A 14,758-nucleotide genomic window follows, 5' to 3' on the forward strand; every position below is an offset into this window, starting at 1 on the left:
ATCACCTGGCTGTACTTCTACTCCCTGAGTATAGGTAGAGACTGAAGTCTGCAGCACCAGTAGTGAGGACCAAGAAGGTTTGGACAAGGGAAGCACTGGAGCGCCTACAGGACTGCTTTGAATCGATGGACTGGACTGTATTCAGGGATGCATCTTTGAATCTGGATGAGTATGCTGCAGCTGTTACCGACTTCATTAAAATCTGTGTGGATGAGTGTGTGCCTACAAAGACTTACTGTACATTCCCAAACCAAAAGCCGTGGATGAACCAGGAGGTATATCGCCTGCTGAAGGCTAGGTCTGTGGCATTCAAGTCTGGCAACCCAAGTCTGTATCAGAAAACCAAGTATGATTTGCAGAGGGCTATTTTAAGGGTGAAGAGAGAATTTCAAATGACCTTGGAGGCAATATCAGATGCGCGCCAACACTGGCAGGGTTTGCAAGACATTACCTCCTACAAAGCAAAACCCAATATAATAAATGCAGCAATGTTTCACTACCAGATGAACTCAATGTTCTATGCACGCTTTGAAAGGGAGAACACAACTACAGCTGTGAGGATCCCTGCTGCACCTGAGGACCCTGTGATCTTTGTCTCAGAGGCCGATGTTAGACTGTCTTTAAAGAGAGTGAACCCTCACATGGCAGAAGGTCCCAATGGAGTACCTGGTAAGGCTCTGAAAACCTGTGCCAATCAACTAGCAGGCGTATTCAAGGACATTTTCAACCTCTCACTGCTACAGGCAAAAGTTCCCCTTGCTTCAAAAAGACAACATTTATACAATTGCCTAAGAAGAATAATGTGGTCTGCCTTAATGACTATCGCCTGGTAGCACTCACATCGTCAGCAATGAAATGCTTTGAGAGGTTGGTCATGACTAGACAGAACTCCTGCCTTAGCAAGGACCTGGACGTTGCAATTTGCCTACCACCACAATAGGTCAACGGCAGACACAATCTCAATGGCTCTCCACACAGCTTTAGACCTCCTCCTAGACAACACAAACACCTACGTTAGTATGCTGTTCATCGACTACAGCTCAGCAATTAATACAATCATTTCCACAATCCTGGTTGAGAAGTTACAGAACCTGGGCCTCTGTACCTCCCTCTGCAATTGAATCCTCGACTTCCTATCTGGAAGACCACAGTCTGTGCCGATTGGTGATAACATTCCTCCTTGCTGATGATCAACACTGGCACACCTCAGGGGTGTGTGCTTAGCCACTGCTTTACTCTCTACACCCATGACTGTGTGGCTAGCCATAGCTCAAATACCATCTATAAATTTGCCAATGATACAACCATTATTGGTAGAATCTCAGGTGGTGATGAGATGGCGTACAGGAGTGAGATATGCCCACTAGTGGAGTGGTGTCACATCAACAACTTGGCACTCAACGTCAGTAAGACGAAAGAGCTGATTGTGGACTTCAGGAAGGGTAAGACGAAAGAACATATACCAATCCTCATAGAAAGATCAGAAGTGGAGAGAGTGAGCAGCTTCAAGTTCCTCAGTGTCAAGATCTCTGAGGATCTAACCTGGTCCCAACATATTGATGTAGTTATAAAGAAGGCAAGACAGTGGCTATACTTCATTAGGAGTTTGAAGAGGTTTGGCATGTCAACAAATGCATTCAGAAGCTTCTATAAAGAGCATTCTGACAGGCTGTATCACTGCCTGGTTTGGGGGGTTGGGGGGCGCAGCTACTGCACAGGGCCGAAATAAGCTGCAGAAGGTTGTAAGTCTGGTCAGCTCCATCTCGGGCACTAGCCTACAAAGTACCCAGGACATGTTGAGGGAGTGGTGTCTCAGAAAGGCAGCGTCCATTATTAAGGACCTCCAGAACACAGGGCATGATCTTTTCTCACTGTTACCATCAGGCAGGATACAGAGGCCTGAAGGCACACACTCAGCGATACAGGAACAGCTTCTTCCCTTTTGCCATCCGATTCCTAAATGGACATTGAAGCTATGGACATTACTTCACTTTTTTTAATATACAGTATTTCTGCTTTTGCACTTTTTAAAAATCTATTCAATATATGTAATTGATTTACTTGATTGTTTAGTATTATGTTTTATTTTATTTATTATTAACATTTTTCTTTCTCTACTAGATTATGTATTGCATTGAGCTGCTGCTAAGTTAACAAATTTCACCTCACATGCCAGCGATAATAAACCTGATTCTGATTCTGCTTGTAAAATGGCCAATTAACTCCTGTTGCAGGACTCATCCCTTCTTCTACCCATGTTGTTGGTACCAATATGTACCACTACCATTAGCTGTTCATTAGAATGTCCTGCAGTCATACCAAGCTATCCTTGACTCTACCACCAGAAGACCATCCTGGAGACCTGTGGTCACAGAAATGCCTCTCTGTCCCTGTTACAGTAGAACCCCTAACAACATTACTCTCCCAATCTTATTCCTCTTCTTTTGTACATCAAAGCCCTCTGTCATGCAATGAATTAGATTATTGCTGCTATTTTTCCTTCAAAGGGCATCCCCCAACAGTACACAACATGTTATAGGTTGAGACGTTGGTATCTACACGGTCAGTTCCAATATGTCCTTCTCTGCTTCCGGCTCCATTTCTTTCTCCAGGCTTCACTATTTTTCCATGGCATTGACCCACTGTAGCTTTCACCATGTTCCTGCCTAATTCTTGTCCCTTTCCTCATAATTCACCTATTCCGTTAACTGCTATTGGCCTGATTTTGTTCCAACTCCATTTTGTCCCTTGGGGCTTCACCCTGACCAGACTCTGGATTTTGCCACCTGTTCTGCATTCCATCCAAAGTAAATATTTGTCTTGCAGGATATAGTTGGACAGAATTCCTGGCTGCAGGGCCAGTTTTTGAACTTGCTGGCAAAGTACACAGGCATTGATACAGTGGCTCACTGGGCCCTGAGGCTAAATGTACCACAAGAAAAACTACCACAGCACGTTGCCGAATGGCTCAGGCGGCTGGAAAAAGACAAAGAGTAAGTTTTTCAATATTTTTCACGTTTTCGCCGTAATTCGTCATTACCTGAAGTAATACCTTCAGTCATCCTTATGATGTTACTCTTCACTGAACTCACCATTGCCACAGTGTATTTTATCTTACCCTCAGTCCCATTATTGATTACACCATTTACTGGCATTTTATGAAGAAATAAAGGCTGATCAGAAATTAACAGTTGCACATTTGTTTCTTATTTCCACAAATAATAATAATACCAATTTATAGCCCCTGTGTTTCTTTGGTCGCTGCTTGCAAAGGGAGAACTCCTGTAACGTAGCAGTTAGTGCAACGCTATTATAGCTCAGCGCGTCAGAATTCGGAATTCAATTCTGGTGCCGTCTTTAAGGACTCTCTATACGTCCTCCCTGTGGATTGTGTGGGTTTTCCCTGGGTGCTCTGGTTTCCTCCCACAGTCCAAAGACATACCACATAGGGTAGCTGGTCATTGTAAATTCTCCCGTGATTTAAATTGGGGATTAGTCTGTCTAATCTGTCAGGCGTTCCGCACTGTATCACTAAATTAAAATAAATAAAACTTTTACTGCTCTCAATAAAGGATGATTGTTACTGTCAAGTAAGCAGCAGGATTTGGATATAGCAATATGTAAGAACAATACAAATTGGATCTTAAAGGTAGTCTACACTTGCATAAAATAATGCATTATGCATTCCATAAAAGAGATCATCCTTATTATCAATTAATTGGCATAGATGCATGAAATTTTATAATTGGTGAATTATTTTTATTAAAATGGAGAGTAAATTCAGCCATTTATGAATTCATTTGACTTTTTAAGTCTCTTCATTCACGGAACTCTTCACCACAAAATTCATTTATCATCCCTGAAGTATTTATTCCAGGAACTAATGGTACAGTGGACATAAGGAAAGAGAGTTTTAAGTTGCAATCTATGAGAGTTTCTTGTAGTTGAGTTCATGATAACTAGCTATGTTCCAAGTTCAAAGTGTAATTATGACCACTGGGGTAATTGATAAGAATGTTATATGGACAGTTCACTATATAAGAAAATAATAATCCAGTATCTATAATACAATGTATTCAAAGTCATGATGGCAATTATTTCGAGGTAACAATTGGTAGGATAGGAGATGAGACTCATGGTAATATATTGTGAAATATACAGTGATTTAGAAGATCAGACCACATTTTATGAGTAATTAACCAGGTATTTCACAAACTTTTTCTTGCTTGGATTCATTACTCATTTAATCATAGAATTTTAGTATTCTTACAGCACAGAAGGGGACCATGAGGCTTATAGAGTCCATCTCAGTTTTTGTAAGAACTGTCCAGTCCCTGGCTTTTCCCCTATCGCTCTGCTTTCTTTCCATATATTTTATGACAAAAGATTGAGGCCATTTTGTGCATTGGCACTCAAAAGTATTCAACAATACTTCATTAATTTTTCCAGCCTATTCCCATCAACTCCTCAGATTCTACCATCTACTTACATGCAAATTAGATTGACCAACTAACCTACCAGGCGGCATGTCTTTGGAATATGGAAGGAAGCCCAGATGGTCCTAGGTTATAATGTGCAGACTCATACGGTCAGCCTTGGAGATCAGGATCAAAGCAGGTTGGTTGGTGCTGTGAGGCAATAACTGCACCAGCAATACCACTGTGGAAACCATTGAGTGTCCTTTTTTTTTGAAATTCTGTGTTGAATTTATTTCTACCAACATTTCAAGTGGCACATTACAGATCATAGAAAAGATTTTCCACATCCATCCTTTGATCTATTGCCAGTCACCTTACATGACTTCTTGTCCCCTCCATTAATGGGAGGAGCATCTGTGTATTCATTTTATCTAGACCCTTAAAATTTTTAAATGCTGTACATTTTCCAATAATTTCTCAGCCTTTTCTGCCCTAATAAAAATAACACTATCATTCAACAGAATCAAGATTGCAAAGTACTTGTATCTATTCCAGGGCATCTTTTCTGCACCGTCCTTGCCTTCATATCTTTTCTGTGATGTTGCACCCGGTTTGTTCTTTGGTGTTTTGCAGAATTTCAAACTGTTCTTCTTTGTTCCTTTTTGTAAAGTCAGAAATGAATCTCAGGGTTGTATATGGTGACATATTTGTACTTTGATAATAAAATTTACTTTGAACTTTGAAATGTGCAAAATGCACAGTTGAGTGCTACCCTGAAGATGGTGACATGGATCCTTAATTCGATTCCAGCCAAGCGTGGCTGGCAGTGCAGGTGACATCACCTTACTGCCAATGCCTTCTCAAGATGAAAACATCATGGTCATTATGGACCTTATTAAAATAGTTGTAGACAAGTTATTCTGTCTGTCCAAATCAGAAACCATGTATGAACCATGAGATCTGTCATCTGCTGAGCGTCTGATAAGAAGCATTCAAGTCTGGTGACCAAGAAAGTTACAAGAGATCCAGGTATGATCTCCAGAACGCATCTCACATGTGAAGTGGCAGTTCTGGGCTAAACTTGAAGCAATGAACGATACTTAACAATTGTGGCAGGCTTGAATACTATCATCTCTTATAAAGTTAAATCAAGTGACATAGGCAACAGCAGGGCTTTGCTTCCAGACAAGCTTAATGGCTTCTGTGCTTGCTTTGACTATAAAAACATGGAGGAACCATCACAAATTCTCACAGTTTCCTATGATACTGTGATTTCGGTCCAGTGGCACTTGCATATATCCACAGTGATGAAATGCTTTGAGAGGTTGGTGATAAATCGTGTCATCTCCTGCCTGAGAATCACCTTAGATCTGCTCCAATTTACCTAATGGAGCAATAGGTCCATAGTAGATGCCATCTCATTGGTTCATCATTCAACCCTGGAACATCTGGACAGCAAAGCTGCATATATTAGGATGCTCTTTATTGACTACTGCTCAGCATTCAATTCCACCATCCTCTCAAAACTAATCAATAAGCTCCAAGCCATTGGCCTGAAGACCTCATTGTACAGTTTCCTCAATTTCCTCACTTGCAATTCCCAGTCAGCTTGGATTGGTACAGTCTCCATCAGCACAAGTGCACTACAAGGCACCACCCCCTACTCTACTTATTTGACACTTGTGTCTGTGTGGCTAAGTATAGCTCCAATGTCATATTCAAGTTTGCTACGACACCACTGTCATAGGCAGAATAGAAGGTCGTGATGAATCAGCACGCTAAAAGGAGATTGAAAATCTGGCCTGGTGGCTCTAACAACAACCTTTTATTCAATGTCAGCAAGCCCAAGGAAGTGATTATTTACTTAAAGAGAAGGAAACCAGAGGTCCATAAGCCAGTCCTCATCGGAAGTGGAGACCGTCAGCAACTTTAAGTTCCTCAGTGTTATTATTTTGGAGAACCTGTCTTGGGCCTCCTTTATAAGTGCAATTATGAAGAAAGCAGAACAGCATTTCTGATTCCTTCACAAAGATTCCACATGACATCTAAAACTTTGACAAACTTCTATAGATGTGTTGTGGAGAGTATATTGAGTGGCTGCATCACAACTTGGTATGGGAATGCCAATACTATACCTTTGAGCAGAAAATCCTACAAAAAGTGGAGGCAGCCCAGTCCATTGTGGGTAAAGCCCCCACCATTGAGCAATTCTACATGAAACACTGTCACAGGAAAGCAGATCCATTGTCAGGGACCCCCACCACCCAGGCCATGCTGTCTTCACACTACTGCCATTAGGAAGAAGGGACAGGAGCCTCGGAACTCACACTACCAGGTTCAGGAACAGTTATTGCCCCTCAACCATCAGGCTCTTGTACCAAAGCAGATGATTTCACTCGACTTTACTTTCGCCAACAGAGAAATGTTCCCACAACCTGTGGACTCACTTTTAAGGACTCTTCATCTCATGTTCTTGATATATATTGCTTATTTATTATTTGCAGTTTGTTATCTTTTGCACACTGGTAGAACACCCAAGTTGGTGTAGTCTTTCATTGATTCTGTAATGGCTATTATTCTGTGGGTCTATTGAGTATGCCCGCAAGAGAATGAATCTTAGGGTTATATATGGTTTCATATGTGTACTTTGATAATAAATTTACTTTGAACTTCAAAGATGGAAAATACACATGAACACCAGCCCGCTGTTCAGAAAGTCATGGCAAAAATCACCACAACAGAATTTTAAAATATTCTGGCAATTCCAGGGAAAACCAGGCATCTGTGTCACAGGAACAAATTGATTATCCTGGGGGAATGAGTGACAGGATGCATCCAGTGCAAGCAAAAAATGCCTCATCAGTAATCTTGTAGGAGAAGTTTCCAGTTTTGGCCTCCAGAAAGTTGGGAACCCTGAATAGAATTCCGTTGCATGGTTGGAAAACACTGCATGATCCAAAATTTCAATGAGTTTCAAAGCATGGAGCACTTCACATTAACCCACTGCAGCAGAGCAAATCATTTCTCCACTCGGCATCTCAGAAGGTTTTTCATTGCCATTTGAAAAGAGATTTATAAAGCTCAAGATCCCATATGCTTTTCCCAACCTGTTGCACCACTTTCAGAGAATTGTGCATAAATGTCGTCCATTCTCTTACCGCTTGTTTGCAATTTTTATACCTAGAGACTTCAGTTTTTCTTCTCAGGACATATCTTGTCTTTTCTCATACATTTTCACTGGTTCCTTTCTTATTTCTTCAGCTTTCTAAATACAACATGGTTTTCTCTTGTATTATCATCTTCCAGATTCTACCAAATAGCTACCCTTAAGGGTTACTCGTATGTCCACTGTGTTGGAAACAAGAAAATTCAAAAGTGAAAGGAAAAGCTCAGGAATTGAGTCAGAGACTGTGTCACCTATAGTACCTTTACTAAAGATCTTCCCACACTGCTTTCTGTAAGGACTCTGGTTCCTCCATCGCAGTAACATAGTTCTGATGACACTTTCCACTTGGGTCTTTCGGTATTTACCATAGTTGACAGCCTTCAGCCAATTTTCATCTATTCCCTGCATTTCTACTCACTTCCCTCCTCCAGGCTAGAGCAAGGATTGAGTTCCCCTGGTTCCCACCTTCCACCCCAGCACCATCTGAGTTTAATGGTCAACCTCCTTGGTATTTTCTGTTACCTTCAACAAGATTCAGATTCTCTTAACCTTCATCACTTTTTCAGTACTCTGAAGAGACCAATTCCTTTGGTGTCTCCCTGTCCATGTTTCCATCTCCCACCTACCACTCCCACTCAAACCACTTTCAACAAGCCCAACATAAGCTTGAGGAATGACACCTTACCTTCTGTCTCAGTGCATTGTAGCCTTTGAGACTCAATATTGGGGTAACTTGCTTTATCAGTTGTATCTGATCTACCCAGTTCTTATCTGAGATTATCCTCTAATATTAACTCAGTTATAACCTCTCCACAATCACTCACTGATATTCCAAGCTTTTACAGCATTTCATTGGACTCTAGTTTTAGGCATGTCCCTGGGATGGAGAATTTCTTGATAGGCTGGGTTTGTTTTCCTTTAAGCTCAAAAGGATGAGTCAGGTCCTGATAGGCATATCTAGAATTGAAGAGAATAGAGAGTGTATTGAGGTAACCATTTCCTTTTAGCAGAGGTATCTTTAACCAGAGGGCATAGGCTTATAGCACAGTGTAGGAGATTCAGAGGACATCTTTTGCATCCAGAGGGAATCTATATTTGTATTGTCTGAAGTGGTGGGGGGAGTAGAGGGAGGTGAAGGGGGTGGAGAACAGAATCAGAGTTATGAAGCTGAGAAACAGATGCTGCAGTCCATCATGTCCATACCAATCCTCCAGTCTTTAGATGACTTCTTGAAAAGCTGTGGCAAGGAGTGCTTGTATAAGGGATTAGTATAGTTAGGAACTTGATGGTTTGTATGGATACAGTAGACTGCAGCATCTGTTTCTCTGCTTCATATCTCTGATTTGTTCACCTCCCCGTGTCCCCTCACCCTTCCCCCTTGCTCCCCCCCACCCTGGCTTGCACTCTACCCATCGCTCCCTCCCAACCTCTGCATCAACCCTGCTCGCCCCTCCCAACTCACTCACTATCCCTTGGCCCTTCCCCTCCTTGGCTGCCCCCAAGACCCTCATACCTGGCCACCCTACCCTTACCCTCACCCCCATCCAGCCTCTGTCTGTGCCTCAATTTTAAATTTACAGTTTTAGAGATGGTGTAAAGAACAGTTCCAAAGAGGAAAGTAGCCTGGAGAAAGAAAAAAAGAAGAACTTCTACCAGCTACCAGTTCCCACAGAGAGTATTTACATCGTGGAGCACTTGGATCAGTTACAGAGCTGTACAACTCGGGTACTGCAGGTCAGAGCCACAGAATGCTTATAAAGCAAGTGTGACTAGACAGTCTCCTTTTACTCTATCCAATTCTTCTCTTCCTCATGCCAGCCGTTTCTCTTTTCTCCCTTACGCATTTCCCTTGCGTGCTTTATTCCCATTCCTGCTCCCACACTCCCATCCCCTTTGTCACCCTGCCCTCTTCCCTCTCCCTTTTGCTCCTATTCTTTCTTCCCCCTTTCTGCCACCACTCCTGCCTTCCTCTCTCACTGCCTTCTTCCAACTTGTACTCTCTTCAACCACCACCCCCTGACTTCTTCAGCATTTTCTGCTGCACTCTGTCTACTTCTTTTACTGATGCTCTCTACCACATCCATCTGATGCTTTACATATACTTTTGTGAATGTTGCCTCCCAGTTACCCCTTTCCATGGGTTAATGTTGCTTCCTGACTATTATTGAATCTATCTGCCTTGATAACGACATCTGTGTTTCTGTTGCAGGCTGGTGGTGTCGTGGGCATTGACATGGAGTGGAGGCCCACATTCCTAGCATGGTCCAAAGCCCGGGTGTCGATCCTGCAGATTGCTTTGAAGAATTGTGTTTACCTTCTGGACCTGCCTCAGCTGGCGAAGGAGTCAGAATCCCTGGGCCGGGAACATGAATTAGAGCAGTTCATACATTCCTTATTCAGTAGTAGAACTATAACTAAGCTAGGTATTTTGAACAAGAATGGCTTTTCAAGAATTTGTGCAGTATTTGTTTCATTTTTCAAGCTTTCCCTTTACTCCTACTATTTCTATTCTTGCTGTTCTCTATGCCTTGACCTACTTCCCATTGGCCTTCCCAGTCACCTTGCAGTTGTGTTCCCATGTTCTGGTCCTTTTCCAGCAGGGAACCCAGAAAGCAGTGCACCAGTTCCCTTTGGCGTCCCAAGTGGTGGTGGTGTCATACAGGTTCCCTGGCTCCCAACAAACTCTTTGCTGGAAAATCAGTTTCCTATGTTCATGTTGCTGGGTTATAATTATCCCATGCATTTTAAGCTGCAATCCAAGATTACACTGTAGTCCAGCTACTTTCCTGCCTCCTGTGCACTCTCAGCTGGTGATCCAGTTATCACTGTGCTCCTAGCAGGGAGTATAAGAAATGCAAGAAAACAGGACAGCTAAAAGAAGACATGAGATTGCTGTAGCAGATAAAGTGAAGGAGAATCCTAAGTATTTCAATCTATATATTAAGAGCAAAAGGATAGTAAGGGACAAAATTGGTCCTTTGGAAGATCAGAGTGGTAATGTATGCTTGGAGCTAAAAGAGACGGGGGAGATCTTAAATTGATTTTTTGCATCTGTATTTACTTGGGAGACAGCCACAGAGTCTGTAGATGCAAGGCAATGCAGCAACAAGGTCATAGATCATGTACCATTACAGAGGAGGAGGTGTTTGCTTTCTTGAGGCAAATCAAGGTGGATAAAAACTCAGGACCCTTGGACCCTGTGGAAGGCTGGTTCAGAAATTGCAGGGGCCCTAGCACAGATATTTAAAAGGTACTTAGCCATGGGTGAGGAGCTGGAGGATTTGAGGATAGCAAATGTTGTACCGTTATTGAAGAAAGGCTCTGAAAATAAACCAGGAAATTATAGGCTGGTGAGCCTGACATCAATAGTGGGAAAGTTATTGGAAGATACACTGGTCCACTCACAGAATGTCCAGTCCGCTTAAACCTAACTATTTTTTTTACAGGTCCTTGCCAAGTGTCTAATCTGTCCCCTTGTGATAGTGGTGCACAAAATGTGCCAACTGCCTCGCTTGCTTCTTTTAAACTCTCCCTCCCCTCTCTCTCCCCCCTCTCTCTCCCCCCTCTCTCCCCCCTCTCTCCCCCCTCTCTCCCCTCTCTCCCTTCTCTCTCCCCCTCTCTCTCTCTCTCCCCCTCTCTCTCTCCCCCTCTCTCTCTCCCCCTCTCTCCCCCCTCTCTCCCCCCTCTCTCCCCCCTCTCTCCCCCTCTCTCTCCCCCTCTCTCTCCCCCTCTCTCTCCCCCTCTCTCTCCCCCCTCTCTCTCCCCCCCCCCTCTCCCCCCCTCTGTACAATCCAGTGATTCCTTAGGACTGTTGCACAGAAAATGATGGTAGTATGGTCTCAGTAAACTCCAAACTGGTGTTCTTGCTCTTAATGAACAGTCATCTGTGCTCTCACTTTGCAGGACCATATCCTAGTTTACTTCTGACTGGGGTCTTTCTTGCAGGATATACCTGGTTAGAGTCTTAGTTCCCAATATTCTCCCATCTGGAGTTCCAGTTCTCGGTGTGTTCTCACATCTCTAGAACTTTTGTTTGCACTCTAAGCAGGGTTCCCAGTTCCCAGTTTGGTTTTGGGCCGTTGGATGCAGCAACCTGCATCCATGAGTACTGTACCAGAATATTGCATTTGAGCCATCTTGTTTACATTAACTTACTTACTTTCAAGCATTGTATCAGTATCAGTCTTGATGGTGAACTGAATTTATACCAGAGACGCACACAAGTTTTCCATAGTCACGCCCCATGCTACATACATGGCCCATGCTACTTAAAGAAGGCATCCTGCTCAATAGCTGGATCCTCCTAGTCGATATAAGAGGCTTTGTCATTTTGTCTTTACAGGTTATGCTTTGTCAGGAGATCTACATGGTTTGTGTACATCTTACCCTATTTTGAAGGATGTGGTACAGACTACAGTTGGCATTCTAGACCTCCTAAATGTGCATAAAGAGGTTTGTTAATAGTCTTCAGCTTAAATCTTTTTTTTAAACTAGTATGAGCATTGGTCATCTCTTTCCTTTCAGCTCACGTGGTCCATGACCAGGAATCTTGCCGTCTGCTCCTTGCCACAAAATGTCATTCAAAAGCCATTGCCTACCACAGCGAGAGTGCTGAGGCATGAAGTCATGTTGCTGAGTTCCACAACTCATTGAATAAATACACAGTGTGCAGATATTTCATGAATGTACAGTTAATTTATTGCAGCCCAGTCCTTGATCTTGGCTTCGGTCTTTCCTTTAAGAATCAATTGGATGCTGGTGTGCAACAATAGAACACTTGAACTTGCCACTAATGTATACAGTTGTCAGCAGTTACCTTAGTCACTTGCTAACAGAGAGCATTCAACTGAGGGGCTGTGTGGCACTGGGGTTTAATAAGTCATGATCAAGTCATAGGGGTGGCCCAAGTTCTGCTCAAGAAATGACTGAGGAAACTCCTAAGAAAGCTGATAAATTTGTCAATTCTTCAAAAAGCATAAATTGTAGGAGTGCACCTCTTAGTCCCTACAAATCTGATTCATCAGTCAACAAGAAAAGGGCATATCCTGTGCCCAGCTACACTTCCCATCTGTTTCCCATAACCGGCATACACCACAGTTTGGCCTGAGTTAGGGCTAAATATATTCAGTGATCTGATATCTACAACTGTCAGGCAGAGAATACTGAAGATCGATTGCATGGTAAGGGAAGAAATTCCTTTCAAATTTATTCTGGAACTATGCTTCCTGGTTTGTGATTCTCCCAAAATTGTGAGCTCCTAACTGTCTGGTTCATGAACTGCCACAAAGATAGCACTTTAGTTCAGACAGTAATACTTCTTGACAACACGAGTGAATCTGCAGATGCTGGAAATAAATAAGAAACACAAAATGCTGGCAGAACTCAGCAGGCCAGACAGCATCTATGGGAGGAGGTAATATCGACATTTCGAGCCGAAACGTCGTTATTACCTCCTCCCATAGATGCTGTCTGGCCTGCTGAGTTCTGCCAGCATTTTGTGTTTTTTAATACTTCTTGACAGCTGTTAATGCAACTGGGCAGCCCTCTGTAAAATCTGCTGCAGTGGCCCTTCGTTGGAAAGGAAATTAGAAGAGGTGACCTGACCATATCCTGTTTACATTTTCCTGATAAGATGACCGTGTCCATTTGGATCCCTTTACTCTGGTTGAAATCAGCAAAGTTAGAAATGCATCTTTGGAATTAGGAACATTAGGACCTCTATGAACAAACTTAATAGAGCAGATGCTGGGGTTCTGAAATTTTAAAACTGCTGAAACAAGACTTGGCCTTTCATTCCAAAGAAGTCAAGGTACACTCTTCAGCAAATGCTGCGTTCCCTGAATGTTTCCAGCATTTTCTGTTTTTATGGCCCTTATAGTGCTCGTTAGGAGACTGATGCAATTGTGACCCAAGAATTCAGAAAATGCAGTATTTTATGCCCTGTTCCAAGCAAGATCCTGCAAGCAGCAAAAAGGCAGCTCAAGGAAGACAAGATTATACATTCGGCCCTCCTTATCCACAGGGGATTGGTTCCAGCGCGGATACCAAAACTCGCGGATGCTCAAGTCTCTTATTTAACATGAATCAGTGCAGTGGTCTTTAGGATCCAGCAGAACCCCGGACTTTATTTAACATGTCTCAGAGCGGTGGACATTAGGACCTGGCGGTACAGCTCTGAATCCGCAGTGTTTCTGTCACGAAAATAATCATGATAACGATTGAAAATAAGGTGGAAGTAACAAAGCAATTGGAAAGCAGTGAAACGCCATCAGTCATTGGAAAAGCGTTAGGCTGCAGTCGGCCAACAATCGGAACAATCTTAATGGAGAATGTGAAAGGCCCTGCCCCAATGAAAGCTACAATTATTACCAAGCAATTTGGTGGTTAAGTTATTGAAATACATATGTTTCCTAAGTGTTTTATGTGCATAGAAAGATAAAATATGTACTATAAACAAAGAAAACTGTTTGACTAACTGACGCTAAATAACACTGGATGTACCTGTTCCGACTTCAAATCCGACTTAAAGATGGACTCGGGAATGGAACTCATTCATACATAACCTGTGGACTGCCTGTACTTTTAAGTCATTTCTAGATTACTTATAATACCTAATACAATGTAAATGCTATGTAAATAGTTGTTATACTGTATTGTTTAGGGAATAATGACAAGAAAAAATAGTCTGTACATGCTCAAGCAACGAGTGCTGGAGAGGGAACTTCTGGGTTTTCCTGATCCGCGGTTGGTTGAATTCGCGCAAACGGAATCCGCGGATAAGGAGGACCGACTGTATCTTTTGGAAAGGGAACCAGGAAAAAGAGTATCAACTTCAAAGAGTTGGTTTGCCACCGAGAATAAATTCAAGCCCACCTCACTGGAATCATTAAAACCCTGAAGACTCTCCACTTCAACTTGGTAGGAGCTGTCATCCATTTGCCAGTGTAGACTCCAACTCGTCAAACAGACGATAATATCAAGAAGAAATTTCATTCACTCTTGGTTAATTCTTTTCTGGTATTTCAAAGAGGATGGGAAATGTATTCTGTTTGGCAACTTTGTGTCAGAGCTGGAAAGAATATCAATTTCTGGAATAAAATCGTTGATAAGGAGAAAGAAACATTAACCTAATTGGTAGAATTCTCCTCTCCAAATGTGCAGAATGTGAACCAAT

The 14,758-nt window shown here is 42.5% G+C and overlaps 1 protein-coding gene and 1 long non-coding RNA gene across 7 annotated transcripts in view; one reads left to right on the forward strand and one right to left on the reverse strand.

Moving 5' to 3' along the window:
- The window catches only part of exd3 (exonuclease 3'-5' domain containing 3), a 170,107-nt gene that overhangs the window by 86,943 nt on the left and 68,406 nt on the right, over positions 1 to 14,758 (forward strand). For all 5 annotated transcript variants that reach the window (XM_059994439.1, XM_059994441.1, XM_059994443.1 and 2 more), the window contains 4 exons: positions 2,827 to 2,993; positions 9,165 to 9,318; positions 9,794 to 10,007; positions 11,927 to 12,036. In XM_059994439.1, the coding sequence (XP_059850422.1) occupies positions 2,827 to 2,993; positions 9,165 to 9,318; positions 9,794 to 10,007; positions 11,927 to 12,036 (645 nt within the window). The remainder of the gene's footprint in view (positions 1 to 2,826; positions 2,994 to 9,164; positions 9,319 to 9,793; positions 10,008 to 11,926; positions 12,037 to 14,758) is intronic.
- Positions 1 to 14,758, reverse strand: part of LOC132407647 (uncharacterized) — a 67,546-nt gene that overhangs the window by 14,157 nt on the left and 38,631 nt on the right. Inside the window, exon 3 of one of the 2 annotated variants that reach the window (XR_009516546.1) lies at positions 3,907 to 8,541. The exons of the other annotated variant lie outside the window; for it this stretch is intronic. This is a non-coding gene — a long non-coding RNA (uncharacterized LOC132407647). Of the gene's footprint in view, positions 1 to 3,906; positions 8,542 to 14,758 lie in introns of those variants that run through there. 2 annotated transcript variants of the gene reach the window in all.

Source organism: Hypanus sabinus, chromosome 18 (assembly GCF_030144855.1).
Source record: "Hypanus sabinus isolate sHypSab1 chromosome 18, sHypSab1.hap1, whole genome shotgun sequence".
Classification (NCBI taxonomy): Eukaryota; Metazoa; Chordata; class Chondrichthyes; order Myliobatiformes; family Dasyatidae; genus Hypanus; species Hypanus sabinus.